This window comes from Syngnathus leptorhynchus, chromosome 10 (genome assembly GCF_054491065.1).
Source record: "Syngnathus leptorhynchus isolate UIUO chromosome 10, UIUO_Slep, whole genome shotgun sequence".
NCBI lineage: Eukaryota > Metazoa > Chordata > Actinopteri > Syngnathiformes > Syngnathidae > Syngnathus > Syngnathus leptorhynchus.
Genome location: NC_141204.1, coordinates 8,985,369 through 9,012,781, shown reverse-complemented (window position 1 = coordinate 9,012,781; position 27,413 = coordinate 8,985,369). Strand labels below are relative to the sequence as shown.

At 40.0% G+C, this 27,413-nt stretch overlaps 1 protein-coding gene across 2 annotated transcripts; it reads left to right on the top strand.

Annotated features, from left to right (window-relative positions):
* Positions 1 to 1,341: 1,341 nt before the first annotated feature.
* On the top strand, positions 1,342 to 26,572 carry LOC147050299 (uncharacterized). Of its 2 annotated transcripts, none has more exons than XM_085922431.1 (16): positions 1,342 to 1,448; positions 12,728 to 12,778; positions 15,400 to 15,503; positions 16,057 to 16,186; positions 16,267 to 16,316; positions 18,508 to 18,613; positions 19,585 to 19,719; positions 19,791 to 19,893; positions 19,989 to 20,056; positions 20,754 to 20,879; positions 20,969 to 21,060; positions 21,151 to 21,264; positions 21,343 to 21,539; positions 21,803 to 21,932; positions 25,624 to 25,817; positions 26,338 to 26,572. In XM_085922431.1, exons 3-16 carry the CDS (start codon positions 15,435 to 15,437, stop codon positions 26,570 to 26,572), a joined length of 1,749 nt encoding a protein of 582 aa, XP_085778557.1. In that variant the 5' UTR covers positions 1,342 to 1,448; positions 12,728 to 12,778; positions 15,400 to 15,434. The 2 variants fall into 2 exon arrangements, with proteins under 2 accessions (XP_085778557.1, XP_085778555.1); XM_085922429.1 differs by lacking the exon at positions 1,342 to 1,448 and adding an exon at positions 11,023 to 11,839.
* Positions 26,573 to 27,413: the final 841 nt, after the last annotated feature.

The window sequence follows — 27,413 nt, the reverse complement described above, 5'->3', positions numbered from 1 at the left end:
CATTCCTAGAACATCCATTACTGGTGAGCGATTTTTAGAAGAGACCTACGGGACCTCATGAGGTTTTTGGTGTGTACCTGGTGTCCACAGTTATCACGTTGGCGACCATTGCACTAAACCCTGAATTTCTACACTGTTTACACAACAAATGCCGAAAAATTAGGTTCAATCGGACAACGCAATAAAATCCAAGAAAAGACCTGCAGCTTCAAGCTACAAGTATATGCAAAATAATTCTGCTCAGTTTTGATTAACTTTATCAACATGACATTATTATAAGGATTTTTTTTTTTTTACTGGCTCATTGTGGCTGTGTGCTGTTGACAAATTGTGAGAGCCATTTTTTATCATTTAACGCACATCATTTATCATTATCATTACCATTTAACAATATCTACCAGGCAAACACACAGACATTATTTAGCTCATTTTATCATTTCTGTTAAGACTATTAGCTATTTACAGATGAGTTGAATGGAAGATAGAGCTTCCATTTTGGAGGGAATTAATGACAGAAAGGGTAATTGAAAAAAAAAAAAAAAGGCTTCACTTTTCTCATCGGAGCAAAAGGGCTGGTGCTGGAGCACCACAGGGGGTCTATTATATTATATTATTATATCTATCTGTGCACGTACCTAAATAAAAAATTATTATTTTGTAAAGCGAGATCAAGGCATCTATCACTTATATTAGATCTCCCAAATGAATATATTGTAACAGTAGTAGAGCTAGTAATAACAATAATATTAATAAATCCCATAGAATATGTTTACTTAACAAGTGCATTCTTGCAAGACTGTGATTTTATCATATATACAGTACATAATACTCAATGTATGCTGGATATAGATCATATGGTGGTTACCATGACGAGGAAATAGTAAATAGTTTGATTAAAATTTTCTCCACAAAATTCAATCTGGCGTAAGTAAGAGGTGACCCAGTTTGTCTCTCTTTGTTCTCCAAGCATACAGATGCGTGTCCATGTGTGTGTGTGTGTGTGTGTGTCCGTGTATGTGTGTGCGTGTGCCGGAGGGTGCCATTGCACTGAGGTCCATCTGGCCCTTGATAATCAGCTTTTAACAACAAATCTATAAACAAAACAAAAACACACATGTGCAAGACTAGTCACGCTGCCACAGTCAAAAGCATCCAGAGCATATTTTTGCAGAGATCCAACACACTTGACAACAAGGTGCCATGCTGAGATGACAACGGCTAACTTTGGATCATGCTGTTGTATTTCAAGAGCAGTGTGTCAGTGTGTTTGAATGCATGTGCATGTGGCCTGCATCTGGACTCTGTTAATTCTGTTTAATCCTTTCTCTGTCGGCCAGCCAGCTTTGTGTTCATGCCCATGCAGTGTGTCACTCATCTCCTAACAGAATGCACGCAAACTCATAATGTCTTGGTAACGTGGAATAATCATAAATGCTGCTCGTGTTAAGGTAAGATGACTTCTTTTTAAATGCTAGTCTCAGTACAAGCTCCAGATTTAGTAGTGTCAATGCAGGGAAAACAACACATAATGAAAGGACACAATAAGGCAGTGAAAGTTGTGAAACTGCAGCTATGTGTCTCCAATGGGCTGTTTAGAAAAACAGAATTTTTTGGAGATTTCCATCACCCGTTTGACATGCGTGAACTGAAGATGATTTCCACCACCATCCCAATAATTTCAGAGTGATTATGTGATAAGAGATTTTTTGGCTTCAGCGAGAGTTGCTCAAACTTAAAAATGGAGCCGAGGCACTAGGTTTTTGTTTTGCTGTTTTGGTGAAGTCTTGCATTGCCATGCTTGCTTACGCAATAAAGCTGCACGAAAGGATTTAGGTTACAGTCAGGCTCCCAGCGAACCTTTACGATCTATTACACACAGGCGGATACTTTTGCCAGGTTGTCTGTGCCAGCTGGCGAAAATAATGGAGCTAAAGATTGCTTGAGTGAGGATTTCTAAATTTCTCCTGTTCACTCTTGCTGAACACATACATGTTTTCTCATTATAAACCCTCCTTGTGGTCTTGTCTTTTGAAAATGCTCGATGGAATCAGGGCACATGAGCTGTGTGCAATATGTCTGCAAACAGCTCAGGCAGAGAGAATGTGCAGCGGTTAGATTTTGGGTGGAGACGGCAACATTTACTGTAGAACTACTGACAAATATGGGTGGACTCCACCCTCAGTGTGTGATCAACTCTGTCATCAGTCTTTATCACGCAGACACGCAGAGATTGATACCAAGGGTTCAAGTTCTTCTCAATTGCACTGGTGTTTTCGCCCCAAGTACTTTGTGTGGAAACATGACGTGGAAGTCGGCAAGCCTCCACGATCTGCGTCTCAAGCAGCATCCAGTTACACAAGTGGACTCTCCTTGACAGTTGTTTGTGCATGTCTTGTATTGCAAAACTGGATTATGAAATTGATGTCTCCTTCAGCCACCATGTAGTTAATTTGCCAAACCTTTCTCCTGAGCGCACTTCTGTTTGAGCTCCCTGTGGATGACTCATATTTCAGGGCCAATGTTTTTAATGGGTCAGGAAAGTCAAAGGAACTACAAAAGGCTCATAACCAAAGACTGAGAGATTGATTTCTTCTGCAATTGAAAGCAATAATGGCGTCAATTCATAATGTCTCATTTGTTTTTTCTTATTGCAGAGTAAACATGATCTGCCAGCATAGATTGAAACTCCTAACGAGGAATTCCAGGCTTTTATCAGATTACTGCACCAGTATGGCTGTTAACGCATGATATGGTTTTATCTAAGTAGACGTTATCTAGGTCGGAGGCTCTTTGAAAAAGTGTCACTTTCACTCCGGCAGAAGGCAAACCGTGCACCAAGAGGGGAGGTGGGTCACTGGCACTGAGCGGCGCTAATAGACGGGAAGAGAGGAAAGACAATGGTTCAAAGCATCGTCATTAGTATTTGATCCATTGTCCTCGCTGTCCTTTAGAGACCACCGCTAACAAGGCATCATCTTACCCAAATTGACTGGGTTTTGTGGAGCTAAGATCTCCTAGGAGATTAAATTCAGGTAGCCAAAGGGGATGAGATTAGGGAGGGGTGACTACTCCAAGCACTATGTTTTGTGGGGTGCAGAATTTGAAAAGAGTAGTGTTGATAATATTTGAGTAAGATTTGTAAAGGCTGCATTTACACGTATCCCAGCACCACCTCTCTTTGGCCGCGTTCCCGCAATCTCAGCATCTGTTCATAATGCTAATTGTTAAATTGAAAATCTCCAAGTTAGTATATATTTTTTTCCCTTCCCAAATAGACCTATGCAATAATAAGCAAACATAGAGTGATGCATGATTTTGTTTGTTGACTTTAGCTTACTTCTGCATTCTCAAGCATGAGCATTTACCGTTCGTTTGCCTACACAAAGTGAATGGACAGTATGAAAAAATGTCATGGAGGTCTCTTACCTGTCGAGATGCTTTTCACTTTACCCTCAGGATCCAGACAAAAATGAACAAGGGAAGTAGAATCTTTTTGTTGTATCATATTCAATATTGCGAGTCAGTCCACAGACGCTGGAATATTCGTAAACTTGATTTGTTGTTTACGATCAACAACAGACTTCTCTTCAGACACCTAAAGGAAGTGGAACAGCAACAACCTTAACATACAGTTTGTGCAGTTAAATCAGTATCAATCTTTCCAGGCAGTTAAACGTTTCAATTGTTAGCTTTGATTTTCCATCACAGAGAATTTACCCGTGGAGTTTTTAAAACGACCTTTTGAAAATTGGAGGGTTTGCGCCCATCTTTCGGTGGTGCAAATATTGATTTGCCCCAGGTACTGGCAAACAACGGTGTAATGTGCTATTGTCAGAATTTTAGGCATGCATGTATACTAGTGTTCTGGTTAAAATAATAGACTATTGGCAAAAAGCGTGCAATTCTTGTTTTATTAGGTAATGGAAATAAGATGGGTGATGTGTTAAAAAGAAACTGCCTGTACTTTTATGAGACCTTTTTCATAAATTATAACTACATCCCATTTTTATTTTTGAGGAGATTTATGCTCCCTTGTAATTACCATTTGTCTCCACTCTGTCAGAGAATTGATGGAATATGTTGAGAAAAATGCAAGTAAAAGCCAAGCAGGAACAAATCTCAGAGTGAAACCACAATGGATGAGACATTGAGGATGCTAATTAAAAAACAACATGATTTACAGTAACAAAAATATGCACTGATTCAACGCCAAAGGCTATGTTTCTTGGAAAATGTACCACTTGGTCAACACTCTTCCTTTTAGTTCTATTTGCAATAAGGGGAAATCCAGAGAAAAAAGAAGACAGTGCTACATGGTTGAATCAGTAAACCTCCACGTTGTGTTCACTAAATTCTTTTGAGTCAATGTTTTAGCCACTCTTCCTGATAACCATTAATCTGTGATGTTAAAAATCAAGCTCAAGATTCTCATCAACCTCATACAGCCTGTTGAATTCTGACCAGAACAGGGTTTGGGTTGCTTCGTGAATGGATGGGCCAAGAGATGTTATCTGGCCTTAGGGAGGATGTTTGGGGAGTGGGAGTGGAAGGGCTGTGAGGCTTCAGTGTGTTAATACAGCTAACAGCCAGGAAGGCAGAGTGTTGACTCTGCAGATTTAAACCCGCTACTGATGGCTACGGGGCTAAATACTGACCCCACGGACTAATAAAGAAAATCACCTCAGGCACGAGCCGTGGGGGTCAGAGGTAACAGCGTGGCTGGGAAAAACACAGGCCACGGATTTCCATCACTACACTGCCTAATTGGAATGACAGTCAAAGACCGATGAGGGTAACAGTGTTTATTTGCTTCTTTGTTACGCGGTGAGCAAGCACAAAGATATGCCTAGTCCGGCCAGGGGTGACATGGCTCCTGTATGCTGTCTGGCTCCGGGATCTCTGCACTAGTACAATAAGGACTTCCTGTCTGCCCTCAGATTCCGATACGTTCCATTCAAGCCAGGGATGAGGCAAGGGGGGTTGTGACGTGATTGTGTTAATAAGGGTTTGTGTGTACAAATCCTACTCACGCTAACAACATGGCTGTGTTCGCTTATTTTGCCATCAGTCCAAGTTGGAACCAGCTGGCCTACAGCGATCTGAATGAGCGACATTGGGAACAGTACCCCACTAGATTCAGCAATCTAAGCCATTTTCGTTTCCTTCCAAAAAATTTGATATTTTTTATTAGAGTAAGAGAGGGCTTTTATATCGTACCTAATATGCCATTCAAGCAGCATATGTTTAATAGGCATATAGTATTTTATTTATTGATTTTATTCTGCCTAGCAACAAGTGGCTGGGCAAACATGTTTTGTGACCAGGGAAAAGAATCAGAGCAACTCTGTTTAACGACATTGCTTTGTAAAGATTTTATTTGACTTGTGAAATTTTATAATGAATCACAAATGTTGTCTGTTCATTTATGACATTGCCTTGGCTTTGAAAGAGAATAAGGAACGATGAGATAAATTGCTGGAAAGATCAAGAAATGACTTTTGCATAGCCTCTGCAACAAATTCTGCTTCAAATATTGATCACTGCATTTTCTTAGTGTGTATACATACGTATATGTCTATGCACACACTTCATATGTATGTGTAGTGTATATAAGTATACAAAGCACAGCAAACAAAGCAACTTTTTTGAGCAGCAAGACTGCTTTCATAGGCGAGGGCTCTGTATGTGGAGGAAAAGAGCACTCATATTCCATCACAGATGACAAATAACATCATTTGTATGCGGTGTCACTCAACAAGCATGCCGCTTAAATGACTATACCACAAATTATATAAATTAGAACCCCAAAATGACACCAAAATGATTCATTTGTCCCCAAGCTTATTGGTCCAACACTAACACAAGCTTTTTCTGACTGGATTGCGAATTAGCCGTGCCAGATGTAATAGCTCTGCTCCCAAAGAAAATCCCATGCTCAAAACAAAAATAACATTGTGTTTTAGGATATTGTAAAATGTTTAAGTGTTATACATTTTAGGTGCCATAAAATTTGGTCAGTGCCTGCCAATAATTACAATTACAGAATATGATTTATGCCTTCCTAGTGCTGCCATATACAACCCTCCAACGTGTAGACATGAATTCATTCAGATACATAAGGATTTGCTGCAGTGGTTTTCAAACTTTTTAGACCAAATGCTCCCTAAAAAAATAAATAGGTACCACAATCATGACCTATATTAATATACAGTAGCATTGCCATTAAAAACATGGCACCGTCCGCCACTGATATTTCATGTTGAGAATAGAATGTTTTAAAAAAATGTGACTTTGAAATAGTTTTGAAAAAGAGAAAATAATCGGGTTGAACATGGCCAACAATGTAAGATAATTTAACTTTGGTAAAAAACATTGCTCTTGTGCTGTGTTAACACTTCAATGAAAACTCATGAGGCTACGGTAAATTTGTCTCAAAGAAAAGACGCCTCTGAACAGTGCTGATCTTGTTGAGGCCCGTGACCACTGTTGCCATCTGCTCACTGTTTCCTCTCCTCAAGATGATAATTGAAGTTGAAATCACTTTTCTTTCTTGCTTGAAGAGCGAGAGGGTCTTGTCACTGAAGTCTCCAGCATAATAGTTAAGTCCCGTGTTTGTATTCTTTATAGAGCTATTTGCGCTGCTTGAAACATCTGCACCCTAGATCAATATGGACCATCTAATCACCTGACACACTTGATTAAAATCTCCCGAACGGCATCAAAGGGCATGGTGCCTGAAATGGGGGATTGTAGATGAGCCGCCAGTGGTGGGCTTTGCGGGGCCTTGCATACAATAGAGGATGCTGAAAATCCTTCCTCATCTTTGGTGAAAATAGGTCACTGTTGGCAGCTGAGGCTAATGTGTCCCAGGTCTGGCCTGTTGTCAAGCGTGCTGCTCATCGAATTTAACACCCTTTGTGCCAGCGTCTCGGCACTAATCTGCCTTTTCACTGAGTGTTAAAATTAATTTGCAGTGATTTCTTTGAAAGCACGCGCATCTCTTCAGAGACCTCAAACGGACAAGATGCCACTTGGAAGCCTTTGTCCTTGATCTTGCCCATTCTAAACTTTCGTGACAGGAGCTTTGAGATGCCTGTCTGATGAGGCACTGCAGTGACCACCCCTGTCTGCCTGTGAAAAACATGCCATGACAAAACACCAACCTCGCCCCAACAAACAATACCACGCACTAAATTCCGAATTCTCCCGAGTTAGAGTCCGGCTAACGTTGCTTGGTGATGTGCAGTGTCGATAATCAGAGTTGGCTCAGAATTGACAGATAAAACATAATTTGATTTAACATTATCTTCTCACAACTAGTCTCAACAGAGCATATCCGGAAAGGGGAACATGAGCAAAGTGAGATAACTGTATCAAAGTGTTTGGCAGAGACACAAAATGGTGTTCCCATGGGAAAAGCGGAGGGAGACAAGTGTTTAGTGGCTCTCATAATACTATTGAGAGAAAAGTGAGCCGTGGAGCGCCCTGAGGGAAGTCGCATCTCACAAGGCAGGTTTCTGGCTGCCCATTGCGGATGTGTATAGTCCGAGCAAGTTCCTCCCCTCTTTGGATCACGCTCCTTGTCTTTTCATTCTTTCGGCCCCTTTTATCTTTCTTTATTTAATCTGTCCGTCTGTGTATATCTTGCTCACCCACTCAAACATAAACCATTTGCACTGTTTTGCCTCTGGCCATGAAACAAGAGCCCAGAAACGATGACATTTGTGATGGCTGATTGGTGACCGAGCCCTATAAAGGAGATAAACTTAGAAAAGTAATGGTGAGAGGCTACAAAATAAGAGATGGAAAACAGAGGGGGGGGGGAAGGTGAAAGATTAGAGAAAAGTAGTCGTCTGTGGGTGTGGTGTAAGAGTTCCTCTCATCCAATTAAACATCAGTCACTTAGATCCAAGCGAGACAATCAGCCAATCTAAAACAAGTGATTTTGTTGAGCTTTGTAATCACACTGACCGTGAGAACAGCTCTCATTCTCACAGACAGAAAAGCCCCTAAATGATTTGGCATTGGTTGTCCTGTCAGTAAATAACATTTGGCATCTGCTTATGTGTGTTCAGCTTACAGTAAGACGTGTTCTTTATTTTGTGTCGAATAAATACAACTGGGTAATTTAGCAGTTTGAGAAACTTCTTCTTAACCATCTTCCCCTAACCCCCGCTCCTGTGCCCCCTTCTCACACTTCAACCCCCCAAACCACGTCTGCCTCGCTCCCGCTAATCATTGGTGGTCTCCGGACTGCCAACAGTAATTGATTAGGGAGCGGCGTACTGGTGGGGGAATAAAGGGGAAAGTTCAAACCAAAAGTTCTCAAGGTCACTGCCCTCTTCTTCCCTCCACCAAACTCATTTTCTCATGCTATTAAATGTCAGCCACAAGGGAAGCGGCACATATCTGGCACACTCGGGAGGTTTGACTTCCACATATGTTTCAATAGTGGAAAACCGGAAGGTAGGCTCAAAGACAAGCAGGTGGTATGAATGGAAGTCAAAGTTCGGACTGTCTAAAAGAAGATCATGTTGGCTGTAGAAGTGTCCGCACTTTCCGGATTTTGATGGCGAACGATGGTTGACTATGACGGGAAGTGTCAAACATGTTTGTCATTGGCGCAACATGGTGAGAGGTGAAGGCGATCTCCATGGTAAGAGCCAACAGCCAGAGTGTTGATGTTGGCCTAATGATTTGTGTGTGTGTGTTTCCAGATCCACTCCAAGAAGACTCAGCCACTCTGGGATGTATGTGCTTAGCAATAACCATGACAAATCCAAGCAGAATCCAAGTAGAGAATCAAACAAATCCCGCTGAGGCTGAGTTAAACACAAATGATTGGAATTGTTTGAAATTTACATCGTCACTGTAGGAGTAGACACTAATGACTTTCTGCGTCTGTCTTACTCATGTCTCCGAGAAGTGGCCCCGGGCAATAGCAGCTGTGTTGCATTCATCTTTGTCTGCTGTGTCTGTCTCACACCTTTTGTCATTAGGATCTCAGATTTCATAAATGTGTCAGGTTGGTGGCTGATTGTCAGCTGATTTCAAACATTAGCAATAAAATGAGATTAGGGGACATCCATCTTACATACATCTCTAGTTTCCTTACCGCTTGGATTTATTAAAATAACGGTAAACAGATTATGACAAAACTTGATATATTTTCAAATAGTGGATCAAGATATCATGAAAGCTGTCTTTAAAGGACTGTGAATGAAAAGCACTTGTGTGGTTTAACTTTATCCAGACTTGTGAATACCAGAGGAGTTGGTTCTAAGAAGTGGTGAGCTCTGCTTTATGTTTATGTCCTGTCAGTGCAGTAAGGCTACTCTCTACTGCCCCCATTTGTTGAGCATGTGGTATTTATTGGGAATATCTCAAGGGAAGCTTCAATTAAGATTCCTTCATAGACGGTACAATTTATTTCTTACTGCCTCATATTTTGTTAAATCACTTTCATCTGTTTCCTGGTTGCAACATTACTCACAGCGCCAGTTGTTCTTTGAGTGCTGTGAAGATCTTACGCTTCTTTGCTTTGTTGTGGTATATTCTAATGTGAGGTAAACTGAACCCACATAGTTTCCCATAAGCCTCAGAGATGTTATGGGAGGAAAGCCACCCAGTCTCTGGACTAATGCTGGTATCGGCCTAAAAGTACAGACATGTGCTGCAATTAAAATAAACACAATTTACCCATCTCATACGTTAGAAAATGAGTCAATAGATATGTTATTATATTTTGGTACGCATAATATTTATAAAGATTTGTGATTTATGTTATTTTCAACCAATACTGAAAACAGTCATTTTAAAATGTTACCCTGTTTTAAATAATCAGTTCATAAGCAAGCCCCATAATGATCCAGATTATTGGTGTTGGAGGAGCAACCCATCTAAAACATGCAGGATAGTGACCCTCATAGACTGGATTTGAACCCCCCTCCCTGCAATATGCGGTTCCCAAATGGCTTTGGCCAAAAGGTGGACTACTTTCTGAACTGGTTGCCAGTCAGTCACAGTGCGAGGCACTACTGAAAGGAAGTATATTTAAACAGTTAATGTAATCAAACAGTTTTCCAAAGTAGGGCCAGGATTACATATTCAGTATACAAACTCTCAAATGATTTAAAATGCATGAATGGATGGATGTTTGGGATAACATTTTGGAGTGTACAAATCTGAATATTACAGGGTTCATTTTACAGTTACTTTTGGACAAACAAGCAATGGCATGTTTAAATGCATACAAGTAAATGGCAGGTAAAGAAGAGGAAGAGTCTTATGCTGTATTCCAATCCTTTGACTGTTACCATATGGGCGTGAGAAAAAAAAAAGAGCAAAACATAGATATCATCTCTTCACAGAAGCCTCCAATGAGGGTGGTGTGGTAAAATGGATTTGTGCTGTTGCTGGATGGCTTATCACACAGCAGACAACAGGACTGGGCGTGTGGAATCTGGAGCCATAGTGGTTACACAGCCAAGCATCTGCTGGCCCATGTTCTCACCTGTTTCGAAACGCACTGCTAAGCTGCCAATGATAACCCACAAAGAAAATGAGCGGTTCCTCTCACAAATCCGCACGAGATAACATTTTGTTCAAAAGGAACCAACCCTAAATGCAAATAGATTTGTAGAGGTTCCAAATTTACAGTGATTCAACAGCAGCTATTAGTTTGTAAAAATCGATTTAGTTTGTACATTTTGAAGATGATTCTTTTTTCTTTTCTTTTTGCATTGCACAGTTCTTTGAAATGGATACTGTCCTCATGGTGATGATGGTTAACATATCAAAGGACATTGATTAGACCCTCCATTCATTTCAAGTGCTCACCTGGCCAGCAGTGTATGAAATGTTTCTGTCCTTCCCTTGGCAACCCATGTTGCAAATGAGTGTTTGTGTTGCAGATGCATCATCTTCACAAACAGAATTTTATCCTGATATACAGGGCAGTGAATTTTCTCAGTGGTCTGTTAAACTGACAAGCAACCAGTGTAGCGTTCGTTAGCCAATGTCATGGAAAGCCCGGTTACGAATTCCAAGAAACGGCAGACTCGTTGGTTCCCTAAGAGAACTCGCTATCTTTCTCGTAGTTTTTTCTGTTTTTCATGCTTGCGAGGTGAAGAGGGGGATCAGTCGCAAGAACAGGTCGAGATAAATGGAGACCCTCTACCTGTGGATCAAAGGGAATCATGTGATAAGGAGACCATCCACATTACAGTGGAGGACCTGGGGATAGTTAATAGCAGTTTTGATGCGCTTGACGAAGAGCCTGGGACCCCCAAAAACAATGTGGGTCACTCATCTAGCTCCGTATCAGCATGCCCGAGGGCTCTAAAGAAGAAACGACTGCAGCACCTGTCTTCGCTGCCTCTTCAGCCTCAAGCAAGACAGGCTAGCATTCCTAACAGCTGGGAAGAAAATGAAGATGAAGATGAGGAGCACTTTCTCTTTGGAAGTGGCAACGACAGCACCCCCGCTTCTGGAAGCCTCTCGGTGCGCTGTGAGATCAATTTAATTCCTCCCACTCCATCTGATGTTATTGATGATGATCAGTTCTTCCATATGAATTCAGAAGCGAGTATGGTATACACCCCAGAAAGCGATGGTTGCTTTGCTGCTCGAGACTATGAGGAGAATGTCAAAACAGAAGAGAGAACGTTGGGATTGACAATGACTGAAAGTGAGATGATTGTTGCTGATTCTGAGGACAAACACCATCAGTTGGCACAACAGAGGGAGACGATAAAAAACGACGATGGGGATGAACAAAAAACAATCAGGTTGTCTCGTGTTTATCAGGTGGATCCCCTCCCTGTGCTTCCTCTGAAACGTGAGTTTAACTCTGTAAACAACTCTGACTTAAAGAGTAGAGAACATATTATTCAAGTTTAATGTATGTCTTTCAATGAGATGACACTGTGGCAGCATTTTTAGCCAAAACACATAACATGAACCTAAACAATGGTAGGTACACAGAACCTGCATCAAAGCTATAGTAGAAGGTTCCTCAATAACCTGCCATTGCATTTTACTCGTCTGAAAATGTGATTCATAGCTCCACCTGCACATTAGGATTGTCTTGGTTCTTTGAACAAGCAGTTTTAAAAGTGTAGCTAGCCAGTTTGATTTGACACTCCTTGATTTATGTCCAGCACTGTCATTCTTTTCAGTCATGCAGAACTGCAAATCATAGTGTAATATAGTTAATTACACCTTCAGCACCGAGGTTAGGGTTGTTGCTATGCAAGATTACACTTCTCCTGTAAAATTTGGCACTGTGGTAAGATAAAGGAAGAATCTAGTAGACAGTAGTATTTTGTTAACATGGTTGTTTGGGGGAATTTCTGGGTGAATAAAATGCATAAAATGAGTTTTACTGCCAGGATGTGCATCTATTGTATTCAATTTGGGGTTGTTCAATCAGACAGGAAGTCAGTATTCAAACCTTTGGACCAAATAAGTAATCTGCACATATGCTTGCTAAAAGAAATGAGAAATATGACAAGAGCAGCAGACTTAGCTTTTTTGTTCAGTCTACCAGGTTACAAGCAAAGCAGATGTCATGCAGCAGATGGCGGAAGGCTGAGGTTACAACCATTAGAGACTTGACTTGAAGATTGTCTCCAAAGAACACAACCAATGATAATATTACTAATAGTAGCAGCCTTGTTTCATTTGAAACAAGCTAAAATGTCTGTCATTTTTTTTTTGGTTTCAGGAAACTTCAACACCGGAATAAAACTTTTGCCTTTCACTGAGCTCAACTTGGGTGAGTTTTTCTTCAGACACATGTACTAAGTAAGTATTTGTATTCAAATTTAAAAGGTCTGTTTCCATTTGGAACAAGAGAGGCGAGGTAAACGGCACCAGATGATGGTCGACATCATCCAGCTGTTGAGCTATGTTCCCCATTCAGATGAAATTGCAGTCATTATGAGACATCGCTACAGTGCCTCCAACACCTCCTCTGGGAGTTGCAGAAGTTCCCCTTTGTTTGAATCCCATTTTAGCTATTGTGCGCATAGTCCTAGCGCTTGGCTCGACCAATGGTTCCCAGGTTTTGAGTTCCTGTGACTCAGCATGCTCTCCTCCCTTAGTTGTCACTCAATAAGCACTTTCCTTTCTCTCATATCAGCTGAGGGCAATAAGACTGAAAGAGAAGCATCACATATATCCACTAATTGAGATTCTCCGGAATCAGGATCTAAATAATTACGCTGCACCCACTGCTGGGAAATATAAAACATAAATCGCACATCATTCACACTACCTTGCAAATATATATAAAACATATATATATATTTAATTATGGTTTAAAAAATTAAGGCATAAGAGATAAAATAGTGTGACGGTAGCTCAGTGAAAAACACTACACCGATTTGGGAACCCCAAATGTTTATCGAATGTTTCCAACAATCAATAATTCATGCATTTCCACAAACACAAATGAATAAAAATAGACTTAGACAGGCTTCCAAATTCTGAATTCAGAATCAGAATTAGAACTGTGCACATTTTAGGGTGTGCTGGATATTGAGGACCTTCCTTTCAATGTTCTAATAATTTATGCATTGTCATCACCATGTGCTTGTTTAGCAAGATTACCGTATTTTCCGGATTATAAAGCACACCTACAAACCTAAAATTTTCTCCAAAGACGACAGTGCACCTTATAGTCCGGTGTGCCTTATACGTATATGGACCAAATTCCTAAATTTAAACTGGCCCGAAGCATTGTGTCATGAAATCAATCATAAGTGGCCCACTGAAGACTATGAATCATGAATCAAAAAGACTATGGATCACACACACTATCAATATTTCAACATAGGTTATATTTCCAACAGTATTTTCTCACTGAATGATTTATTTCACACACTTCAGGTACATACGTATATGAGGGAGTTATCTTGTACAATTTGGTTCTGGTCCATCAACTCGTTCAACCAAAGTACTGAGTGTCTTTGGTTGGCTGATATATCGCACAAGTGATTGCTCAATGAGCCCGTGTGTATTGGCAAGCTAAGACACAATGCTAAGCAGTTTCAGGAGTGAGAGTTCACTCAAGCTTTGACATGTCCTGACAGAGCCGGCTCAGGCTGGGAACACCGTCCATCTCTCCTTTGCCACTTATTTCACCCTATAAGGCAACAAAGAGCTCTGTCACTGAGCCTGCCCAAAAAGTTCTGTCCTCTTGTTTTCGTTGGACTCAGACAAGATAGAGACTGTGTGAAGTCTGTGCACCACTGTGGTAGGGCTGTGGGTGTGTAGATACCCTCCATTAGCTCTTTCTCCAGCTTGAGATCATTCGGCAATCCGTAGTGCAACAAAGTCATAGTGCAAGACGGAAAAGGGAATTTCGCAGAATTTTCATTCAGTCTGCTCTGAGATGACCCAAAACAGATGAGAAGGCATATTGTTCTCTTAGCTGTAGAATTGACATTTTGACCCTCCTTATAGACTGACAAGCCAGCCAGGTGATTAAGAGAGTGCCAGCTAAGCCCGCTTCCGCCCGTCTCTCCTGCACCCAGAGCAGATTCCTTCGCTGACACACATAAACCCATTAACTGTCTTATCTGATGCTAACTGCATCTGCATTCCTACCTAGTACGTCAAACTAACCTTTCAAAATCTGAAATGGAAAACATGTGCTCCATAAATTTGGCTGGATTATTTGTCACATCAACAATTCCAAAGGCTATTGTTCACGGAGTTGTAAATGTTGGACTTTATTTAGCCAGGCAAAAAAGTCATATCCGTCTAAATGTTTCGCTTTTTTTTTTTTATTATAATAATTTGCTCTGCTGCAACAATTTCCACAAAGGTATGCTTGCTAAAGTTTATTGTGAACGAAGTATCCCAACCCCATCCAATGCTTCATCTATGTATTGTGACACTATAAATGAAAATTATTCATCTTTTGGAATGTGTTTATCAAAAAGCCACAAAAGCCCTCCAAAGATTTATTTGCCTGAAAAATGGAGTTCAAGCTTCAAACTGTATACCCTCATAGGACATTAGATATTTTGTTTGGGTTTAATGTCATCCTGATGGTTGTTTAGATAGCAGACAAATATGGAACTTGCTCACTGACCATGTGATATTTGGAAAACGAACAAATATTAATTTCTCTGGGAAGGAATTTGAGATGTCAAAAACAAACGTCATCAGCTAAATGTTATTGTCTGACTTGCGGCCAAGCAATCCCGTCACTCCCTGTCTATCAGTGGCAATGAATTTTCTACAAACATCCACAGTGGCCTATAAAAAGAATGAAAAAAGACACAAATCCCAAAGAATGACGTACAAGCTGTTTTCCCATGCAGTTATTAACTGATATTGCATTAACCGGTATGTATTTATTAGTGACAATGTTGTAATTCCACATAGATGACTTGAGCAACAGTGATGAGAGCTGCTCAGACATGCTGAAGATTGCTACTGGCCTGCCTCCTCTCAGGGCTCCCACAATGGATGCATTTACTCACCAAAGGGTAGGAAGGCCAAGCGGTACATCTCTTTGCCCATAATGTCACATGTTATCTGTACTGACCCATACATGTGCCGCTAATGTATTTAAAGGTATCCACAGAGTCTGTACACATTCCTCTGAAACCTTTTCATTATCTGACTGAGGCTCTTATTGTGCATTGGTGTCCTAATGTTAAATATATTACTGGCCATAAATAAGGGTTGCATGACCTCAGATTTTTTAAAACTCTACCACTAATATGATGCAAGTTGAGTGGACGTTGACTAGTCGCAAATGACATCTGAAATTTTGGTACAGTATTATAATCGGTGCCTTATAAGAAACATAATACGATTCAAATCAATTAGGGTTCCCGACTAATTTTATTGCACTCACTCATTTGCTGCAAGTGGCTCTGTCTCCTCTAGCCAAAAGCACATGCTAGTGACTAGTCAATGTGACATCCTCAATGTCATTGTGGGATAGTAAAGTTGTCAACAACTTGACTAATCTGTACAACTTTAAGTGTTTAATTGACCACACTGGATTTTTGGTCTTTTCTATGAATGTTGTAGAGGCCAATCATTCGATCCTGCAGTGAAGGGGACACACAAACTGGGAGTGCCACTTTACACACATCAACACAGACCTCGGACCAGCAGCAGCAAGGGAATAAGTCACCACGGCAACGCCGTAAAACAGTTGGTGGGTCTTTCATGGTTTAATTAAGAACAAATGAAGTCATATGCCACCATAGTTAACTTTGAAACTATTTGTTCCTTCAGCATCTTGTGTTCCCAAATGTAAGGCCCAAAATGGAAACCTCCAGGAGAAGGTATTGTGTACCATCAAAGCAAACCCTTCAGGGTGGCATCAGCACACGACCCAGATCAAGTGCAATTACAGATAATGCTCTGTTTATATTTCCAAGCTCTCAAGACCTGTCAAAGGAATGGCTCTGAAACCTGGAGGAATGGCTGGATGGATGGATGGATGGATGGATGGATGGATGGATGGATGGATGGATGGATGGACAGGCGGGCGGCCAGACTGACTTATGATGGCGTGTTCTATCACAATGATTATTTAAATAATAAATAGCGCGCTCTGTTTCAGAGTCAGGTTGTGTCTGTAAAAACTACATTTATCCTAGATAAAGGTGTAAACAACAAACCACAATGTTGTTTATCTGAGTCATTTCACAAACATCTGGAATGTCCCGAAAAGAACCACTAGTCTACTAAATAACAGATGTCAAACTAGTATACAATGGCAAACAAGAGCGGTTTATAACACAAAACAATGTGAGAGTCGTAAATAAAGCTGCAAAACAATAAGTGACATCAGTAACAACCTCCAAAGGGCAGGAGTGTTTCTGTCACCATTGACAGCAGAAGATGGCATGAACAAAATCTAAACCAGAAGATGCAATTGGAAGACAAGTTGGATTCCCCCCCAAAAAAACTACAGACAAGCATTAAAATAATAATTAATTGTATGGATTGATGAAACAAAGACGAACATTTACCAGTGATGGGAAGCAAACACTTTCCTCAAGAAAGAATCTGCTCATGATCTAAAACATCAACAAACTAATGTGTGAAACTTGGTGGAACTAATTTAATGGCTTGGGCTGGCATTGCTTCTTCTAAGACTGGATCATAAATCTTCAGATTTAACACATGATGCCAGGAGCAAAACAAACATTTTGTCTGTCAAACAAGTGAGGGCGGTAGATCAATCATGCAACAGGACTTTAACCCAAAACACTGGGCCAAAACAGAAAAGAACTTTGACAGGAAAAAGAAAGGCATATATCCTATTAGTTAAAACAATTTTCAGGGGCTGCAGTTAGAGCCTGGAAAGGCATTGCAAAAGAATGTTTACTTGCAATGGATCAAATACAATAGTACGGAAGAGGATTAGGGCCAGTGAAGAAAAAAAAAAAGGGGGCGACAGGATTCTGACTTTTTTTTCCTCAGAGTTCTGACTTTGAAGTGAGGATTCCCACGTTAAAGTGAGAATCATGAGAATAAAGTGAGAATTCCCACTTTAAAGTGCGAATCATGAGAATAAAGTCAGAATTCCCACTTTAAAGACAGAATTATGAGAATAAAGTCAGAATTCTGACTGTAATGTCAGAAAGTGGGAATTCTCATTTTAAAGTCAGAATTCTGAGGAAAAAAAGTCAGGATCCTGTCACCCACCTTTTTTCTTCACTGGGCCTAATCCTCTTTCGTACAATGGTGCCCTGAGATATGACTTGCAAGCTTTTTTTTTTGCTTTGACTTATGAGTGCAAACTTGAGATACGAGCACTGTATGGTGGTGAGAACTCAATGCAGCTTGCCTTTGGCAGATGGTCAAAAAGAAGGCTTTTTAATGCCCCTCCCAATTGAAGTTTACTGACACCAAACATAAAACTAATAATTGTGTGTCTTAGCCTTTCGTGCATAACTGTAACACAAATGCAAACACATAGGAAATGCATATACGAATTGTTATGCGACTGATATCTTAACACAAATGATACAGCAACAAGTTTCAACGTTCACTCTAACAGGATTCAGAGTCGTATATTCTTTATCCTCTGCAAGGAGCGGATAAGAGTGGAAACATCTCAAGCAACCTATTCATTTTCATCTCTTCTAAGTGTCAGTTCCAATACTTATGATAAACTAAAAATAACAAAACAAATACTGTTATCTTCTAAGTCTTGCATCAGATCCAGATGCACATACCTGGAAATAAAGCCTGAACTGTTGATCTCGAATTTTATCACTCATCTTTTGTTGTGAAACCAAACTATTTTCAGTTAAGAGCAAAAGTTCCTGATACTTTTAGAGTGTAATGCTGATACATTTTTTTGTATTCATCAGACTACTACAGTTAAGCTCATGAAATCACAAAGTAAAAGGCCATTTAGTGGAATGACAAATATGCAGTCAATATAATTGTGTTGGACAGGGTTGGAAAGCACATTAGTCATGAGTCGCAGGTATGAACGCTCTCCTCTTCGCCCTCCAGACTATGAACAGGCAGGAGGCCAAAGCTCTGAGGGAGCGAAACACAAATGAGACGTGCCAGTGGTTCACTAGCATTGGATTGCAAAAATTTCTCCCTTTCATCCAAGGTAAGATGCATGCCTTGGCGGTCTGCCGCCCCTCCCTGCCCTGTGGCTGCAAAACAAAGCCAGACATTTTAATGTTGAACTCTACAATTTGTGTTTAATTTAACTATTCTAAATGACACCAAACATGTGTATAAAATAAGTGTTGAGATTAGCATATAATCAAAATATGACAAGCGTTTTTTGTTTTTTTTCAACGAAAAGCTCTGGTGTGGTAGATTTAGGACCAAATCTGATAGCCAAGACCTTGATAATCCATTAGATTTGTTCACGTTCATTTTCCTTCCAATTTGAACTGTGAGATCACAGTTTATAAAGTTAAGTTTGTTTCTATTGTACTAGGTTAAAATTAAAATCACCAATCAAGATAAATGGTTTGCATTTTAAACGTGAAGCACTGAATTAAATGATTAAAATGCAATGTAATGATTAGAAAAGAAAAAAGAAAATACCTGATTCTTGAAAAGAATCATTACTGCCCTTCTTAACTTTATGCTAACAAAACATCATAGATGGGCTAACATATATTGGTGTCACAGTTTTACATAACCCTTTAAGCAACAACACAACTGGTGTAGCAGCACATGTAGAGACAAAAACACTCAGGCGTATTTTCTTTAACCGTTGCAAAAAACAGCAACTATGACAGCAGGTTTCTACGCTTAGTGGTGACCGTCTAACATGTAGTAGTTCAGAAAATGAATGGATGGATGTATGGTATTGCCCACAGGGGGCCAAGAAAGGAGCCGTTTAGTTGAATGAATTAATCACAATGCACAAACCGGTTAAGTTTCCACATTAGACTGAATTATATTATCACAAAATGTTTTTTTTTTATACGGTGCAATATACTAACACAGTGTTATTTTGCTCATAAAAACACGGATTATGATGACAATTCATTATACGGAAATGTATTTAAAAATACTTTGGATTCCAGGCATTTAATCTGAAGCCTATTGTATTTCTTGCAGAGGCAAATTTATGTGGAGCAGACATAGCATCAATAGATGTCGACATGCTGGGGACCCTTCACATCAACACACTACAAGACAAGGAGCAACTTCTTTCTGCCATTTATAATGAGTTGCACCCACCCAGTACTTTTGGTACGCTTCCAATGCACATCGTTTAATGTTTCAACAGCTTTGAACTGTATTTAAGTTTTACTTCCTGGTAGGATCTTTGAGCAATCATGTAGAAACCTTCATGCCGATGATCAAATCCAAGTCCTCACCACAAGTGAACAGTTTAAGCATGAAGCGACAATCCCTTAAAATCAGGTAGAGTCTGCCCTCATTAACCCCAATTCATATTTGCATTGTCAACCTATTTCTATATATATATATATATTATTTTTTTTTTCCCCCAATCCCAGACAGAGCAACCAAAACTACATAGCACAGAGGAATTCAGGAACACAGTTGATCGAGGTCACTATTAATGGTGAGTAATGAATGGGGTTGGAGAAGTTCAGACAAGACATCCGGTATGAAAAATACTAATGTGAAGGGAGCTCCTGCAAATTTGAATAAGGAAGAAGAAAAAAAAAAATCTCTCAGCAGAACAGATATTGCAAGAAAAAAAAAAAAAAAATCAACCCTACATTGACTTTTAATGTTGTTCATTAACAACAAACAGAGTTGTTGTTAATGAGCAAATTATGCTCATCAGTAAGTATGTACTAATACTTCTGACAGTGTACATTAAATACTTTTGTAGCAGACATACAGAATTGTAATTTGGTGAGAGAAGACACTAAAAATGGCATTGTATTCATTGGGGTTGTGTGATTTGGGAGGACAATACTGTTTAGTTAAACTATGCAGCAATTATAGGGGGGAGTTTAGTGGTTAGCACGTTCACACCCCACATTGAGGTTTAGGGTTCAAATCTGGTTTCTGGGCTTCTTGTGTGGAGTGTGCATGCCCTTCCCTGTGCTTATGTGAGAGTTTTCAGAGTACACTGGCTTTCTTACACATTCGGAAAATATGTGTCAAGTTATTGGAATCATCCATAGATGTTAATGTGGTTTGGTGTATACTTGCCCTGCAATTGGCTGATGACCAATTCAGGGTGTAACTTCACCCATCTCTGTGCCAAAGACAAATGTATTGTGTGAAAATAAACTTGTGTGTTAAAGCATCAGAGCAAATAATTCACCTCAGAACGCCCAAAGAATCAACAGTGGGCAAAATTATGGACTCCTGTCTCCGAATGCTGGGAATGACAGATGACAGAAGCCATTTCTCACTGAGAAAGCAGAGAGGTAGGGAAAAAAAAAAAAAGCTCAGAACACATTGGAGTTTCATCACGACAGCATGAAGACATCATGTGCACATCTGCTTTTATTTCCAGATTCCACGGCTGAGCTCTCCCCGGATCAGCAGATTGGGAGTCTGCTGACATCCCTGTCTGACAGGCAGCTGGAGTTGCATTTGGGTAAAAGGGTATGGTTTGTTACTTGGTTGTTGTTTTTTTTAATTAACGTCAATTGTATGATGAGGGGAAAAAAAATCATGAATGCCTTTGCACTGTAGGAGAGGGCCACTCACAACAGCCCAGAAGCCAACAACTCTCCTGGAATACAAAAGGAGGAGAGAATCAAGAAGCTGAACTTGCAGGTGGAATCACTACAAAATGTCATCCTCCAGGTTAGGACTGCTTTCTAAATTGCATCTGTAGTCCTTAAAATATACTGCGCAAACTCTTCGAACTCTCTTGGCCTAAAGGTGCAGGAGCTCCACCTCGGCCTGGTAGCATTTTGCTCGGAGCTGAAGAACTCAGACGGAGATGGGAATTTAGAAACGCTTGGCTCAGCTGAGCTAGAGCAGAAACTGGAGCTGCTCCAAAGAAGACTGGGCGACAAGAAGCAAAGTCTTCAGACCCTCCGAGATCACATCAACAATCCTGCTGCTCACAGGAAGAAGTAAAATGTTTTCTATGATAATAATCTCATTACTTAAAATGACCAATTCATTTCAAGAGCAGTGTCAAAGAGTTCTACGTGTGAAGTTAGTCATTACTGTTGACTCCACAAACAATAATTGGGATATTGTTAAATTAATTGCACTCTGACAGTGGTATTCAAAATAGGGCTTTATTATTTTTATAAGTCCACAATTTAGCCATGTGTTGTACGTATGTGTGCATTTTTTGACTGTAAATGGATTTTACGGTTTGTCTGTCCAGACAGCTGGATGTTCGTCTTTTGGAGAAAATGAAACTCAATTGCCAGGTTTTTAAGGAGGAAATCTCCATGGTACATCTCAACCGACAGTTGGCACATCTCCAGAATGTTCTGCAGGAAAGTTATATTAAGGTACATGACTTACACTTTGAAAAAAGTCTGGCTATGTAGTCTGGACTGGCATAATGTTGACATTGAAACAAGTTTAGTAGACAGCTTGAGAAACTGTTAGTTGGTATGTGGGAAAACTGTTTTGTGTGGGAATAATGATGTTTTGATTGCTAAAAATGTACTGAGATTGATATCCAAAATCAACTCACAGTACATTTTTACCACCACCAAGAGAGAGGAGCATTCATATTTATTGTTGTGATCGAGCTTTAGTTAGATAGCGTGATTACGTGCCCAGTTCTAAAACAAATGTTGGAATGTAGTTTTACATTCTTGCCTTTTTAAGTCTGTGATATTTAATTCTATGGCCCAAAAAAATGTTTCCAACATAAGTTGTACCTAAACATTTTTGTTACAGTTCCTTAAATGGAGCCATTCAAAATGTTTAGAATTAATAATGGCTTGCCTGCTCATAGCTTCTTACATCATTCTGCTTGTACCAAGAATTAACGGGCTAACTATCAAACAACAGGACAAACATACATAAGCGCCTCATTTTTCAATGAGTTGACATCCATTTGAGTGTACCATTGTGGTGTCTTTTATTGTCCTTTAAGTAACAATAGACCAGGGTATAAATGACTTCCTGGTCTCAAGGTCAGTGACCCTTTTCTGGCCATCATCTTTGATCATATGACATCTGTTCTCCTCGGGGACAACACAATACCACATTAACTTCACTCCGCCGTGGGTTAAAGCTGGGAAGGGTGTCCCGTTTTGGGTCTGGGCACACACTAGCCAGGGAGTTCTGGATGGTCATGCATTTGGTCTGAAAATATGTTGTTTTAGCGTTGACACCCGAGAGCCTGTGACCATACCAACAATGGAATGTGCGCGACAAAAGGCGAGCGCAGTAGAGAAATGGGCCAGGATGTGTAAAACTATCTCCATCTATCCCCGGAGGAGCCCACTTCTTTTTTTTTAATGTGGGCCTTTTATCCCACTGGAGAAGGCCTAACGAGGTGCCATGAAAGGACACACGCGGCTTCGGCTTTGAATGGTGCCCCGTGTCACGTTGCTGCCCCAGGGCCACGCATTTTTAGGTGCCGAGCTTGTGGGAAAAGCAGCAGCGTTAATGTTTATCATATGACCTAATCAGAGTTAACACACAGGTCAGGACTGAGGAGCAGCCTGGGAACTGATGGAGCCACTGCTCTAATAAGGAGCAGACCGCCTTGTATTTGGTCTCGTAGGCTGCCCCGTATTGCAGACAATGAGGAAATATTTCATCATTGGCTGTCTAATCTCCAAGGATCTCTTCCAACTGGCGAGCGTCAATAAAGCAGCCGAGAGGGAAGGGAAAGAGAAACAGAGGGAAGAGTGCGAAGGGCGGAGGGGAAGCACAACAAATAGCGGAAATGATTTTAAATAAGCGTCTTAGCTTGGACAAAAACTTCTGACGGACTTTTGAAGAGGGGGAAATTGAAAGAATAACGCATTTGCTTGTCTCTGCTTACTCATGGACTTGTTGTTTGAAAAGAACCTGTGTGTACTTGCATGTGCATATCCTGTGGTTTGTATTTACACAATGACGGGCAAATTATAATACAGTGGAACTTCTCAAGTTGCAAACATATACTGGTGCCTCAAAAGTCAAACAATATCTTCAACACATTTTTTGACACGTCAACTCATTGGGCAGCTAAGATTGATGCACATTTGTTTGCCCAGAAATGTAATACATAGAAAAGTTAAATGAATGAATGAATGAATGAATGAATGAATGAATAAATGAATAAATAAAATTACATCCCAGAATCGGTTTTACCAATACGTGAATAGACTGCACTAACATAAAAGTGTCAATTGACCAGTGACTTGCATCGCAATGACCTTAAGAAAGAAATGTAACTCACACAATACATACTCACAAGGCAACCACAAATCTCAAACGGGGTTCTTGGGTGCTTGCTGATACAGGACAATAATTCAATACTAAATAAAAGTGTAACTTGGCGCTGCTCTGCCAACACTTGTTCTCTATCCGTTTGTTGTCTATGAATCTTGATTATTTTTTATCCTATAAAGCACATTAGCAAACCAATCTTTATACTTCAGTTCATGAAGACGTTATGATGGTGACACTTTAAAGCTCTTCACATGACATTTCCTATTACATTGTTTTGTAATTACATTTATTTTCTAATAATATTTGATGCTCATGGTTTTGTATTGTTTTACAGTGTATATGGTCCCTGTCTCTTATCTAGCCAGTATGAGTCTGTTACCTGGTGAGCACTTAACATCTGTCTTTATTGTTGTCTGCCCTGTTAAGAGATTTGTCACACTGGATCAAACTAAAACCTTTTTAATGGCAGAGGAAACATATTGCGCTTGTCCCCCCCCCCCAACTAGTTGTATAGTTTTTAAAAGTTTATTGAGCTAACCAAGTTGTGGTAATTTTTAAAAGGTCTATTTAACCAACGATTTCTCTTTTGTGATTTTCCTTTAGTAATATTTCACTCTCTTAGTTAAGTCTTTGTGGCCTGTGGCTGCCCTTACTGGGTTTAGGTTTGATAAAATCATCCGGATGAATATGAAAAAAAACAAAAAACATCTTTGGGTGTCTGTCCAACAGTGAGGGTAACAATGATGGGCATTAGCCAATACTTTCCAAGAAGCTTCAGATGCATTTCTGTGGCTATATCCTGTCTGGCTCTCTTGTCTGAGGCGAACGAAGCTTTTGTTTTGACCCCTGACCTCGGTGAAGCGACATCAATTGCTGTAAAACATTCACACGCCTAACAGAGAAAGGGCGGGGGGTAGGACGCTGAGAAGCTGGATAAGGGAGCTGAGGAATTCAGCGGTCAGGCTCACAAGTTATTTCTGATCCCCACAAGCTAGTTGTGGCGTGATGTCCTCAAACGCTAATCATCACGTCTTGGTGGTCTGCTCGCTTTGACGCACACTCAACTCTTATCTTCCGGACGACTCACCACAGCGGTATCTGTTATAGTCTGCCGCTTCAAAAAATAAGAGTTGCGTATATAGGGAAATTACATATATGTGAGATATAAATCACATCTTTTAACGATGTTTACATGTGATGATGTGATTTAAAGTATTGCAGTGTTTTTGCGTATGCCCTTATGTTTTGTAGGCGTGACCATATGGGTCCCATTGTCAGGCTAAAATGACACTTATACTTTGTTTACTGAAAAAAAAAGAAAAGAAAAGGCTGCAATGATTTATTTATATTACCTTACCGCAATATCAAGGGAAGTTGAATAGAAAAAAAAAAGTAAATAATGCAATTTACCTATGGAAAGTTTTTTTCCACAATCACACTACATTTATTGGGTAATCTGCAACCTTAGATAATAGTATACGTATTAATAATTTCAGTTCAGTGGTAGAAAATGACTACCGGTTTAAACTAAGGATGTAGCTGATCAACAGTGACCATCCTGAGGAGATATCTAACGAGAATTTTTTTTTTTTTAATCAAAATATGACTGAGTAGTGTTTTATTATCATTCTTATTATTATATTGCAGTTGTTTGTAACTGCAGCGCAGTGGACGAGTTGTTATTTTTGTGTGCGTATTCTATTGCATCTGATATTGTAGCCAAAGAGTGTGTACGTATCTGTCATTCATTGCATTTAAGCAAGTACATCTTCACTGTAAAGTGACAATATTTTCTGCATTCAGGAGAAAGCCCAGAGAAAGAATATGACCATTGGTAACCTGAGCCAGTTGGTGTCACCGGAGTCTCCCGCCATGCTGCTGGTTTTCCAGGAGCATTGCAGAGCGGACGGCTGCTATGGCTTTACATGCCGCTACACAGAAGAGAGTGGCTTAGTGGTGGTTGAGGTGGACAACTCGCAACTATGTGTGGATGACAGGTATCTCTCTTGGCATAAAACACCAGAACACTCCAAAACAGTCAGAGCATAAATAATTCTATGATATATCAATGTAAATCCCTCTTGTGGTGTTCATTTTTTTTTTATAGTAAATTTCAACAAGGGTTTCAATTAACAACTTAAAGCACATTCGGTCAGGGAGGGGAGAAGAACACGCATCACGCGCTTGCTTCAAGCAACCTGGTGTATTCAGTTTTGCATTCACAGTAAAGGAATTTGCAAACTCACACCGTGCCATTCGGGACATGAATTGTTTTTCTCAAAATGGAATATTTTTGTTAGTGCGAAGCCTAACATTAAACTCATGATTAAATTGGGATTAATTGCTCAGTGTCTAGACATCTGAACAGACAAGATAGCACACCACAGATCTTTCCTAAAAGTCATTTCTTGTCACGCCTCTCTTCAGCATATACACAAAACACTTATAGGATGAATTTGTGGAGAGAATCATTTACCAACGCGCTTAAACCCAACCGTACCTAACTCTTCTCTGCAGACTTGTGGAGGTGGATGGATCACCAGTAGTCAACTCAACAGAAGAAGAACTGAATGACCTTCTTTTGCAGCTCACCAGCGCTCAGATTATTGTGCTTCGCAAGCCCCCCGCGACCCTCACCTCACATCAGCCCCCTCTTATCCTGCAGCACATGGTTAACCATAATCCCCTGCAAGCAGAGAGAGATGTGATTGCCATGGAAACCCAATCACTACGCAGGCTAATGGCCATCTGATGACAATAGGAGTTTATGTTTGATATTATTTTATCTCCATCAGCATCTTCCTATCATGATGGCAAGGTTTTCATGAAGCGTCACAGCATTTGTCCTGCCAAAGTTTCATTTTATGACTTGTGATTATGTCTTGTACCTCCGTTTATTTTCGCTACCTTCACTTTATTTTGTGATTAATGATCTTTTGAAGTCAACCCGGCATTCGTTTCTACTTGTTTATAGCCACCAGACTCTTGTGGTTCTTCTGAGCTTTTATTTTCTTCTTCTTCTTTTCTCTTATTTATGTACACTGTTAACCAGTGCCCCTCGTGTTCAGTGTTCACACCACAAAACTGAGATTCCTTGTGTTACAGACTACAATGAAATGTGTAGCAAGACTTAGAAAAACATGCAGTTAGATCTTAAGTTATTACGTTTAAGTGTTACAATTGAGTAAACCTTTGCCGTGTTCAATAAAAGTTTGTGTTTTGAACAATAGTGGGTTAAAATAAAATACTTTTTTGAGTTCTTGCTATCAGTCGCTTCATTCCGATAGTAACACTAACATGCATTCACTATTAGATATGCTCTCTTGTTTCAAAAATTTACGACACCCAAGAGAGCTGTTAAGTAAGAATGAAAGAATACAAATCCTTAGTTTAGTAGATTGGTGAGGAGCATGATGTCCAGAGTATATTCCTAAGGGGAAAACAATGAATCCTTGACTCTACTCCTGGAAGTATCAGAAAACAAGTTACATGCATTCCTGAATGCCGAGCATCCTAAATTCTCTTTGAAGAACACACACATCTTCCTTTGGAAGTTGGCTTTTTTTGTACGTTGTAATGCAAACCATCGGGCT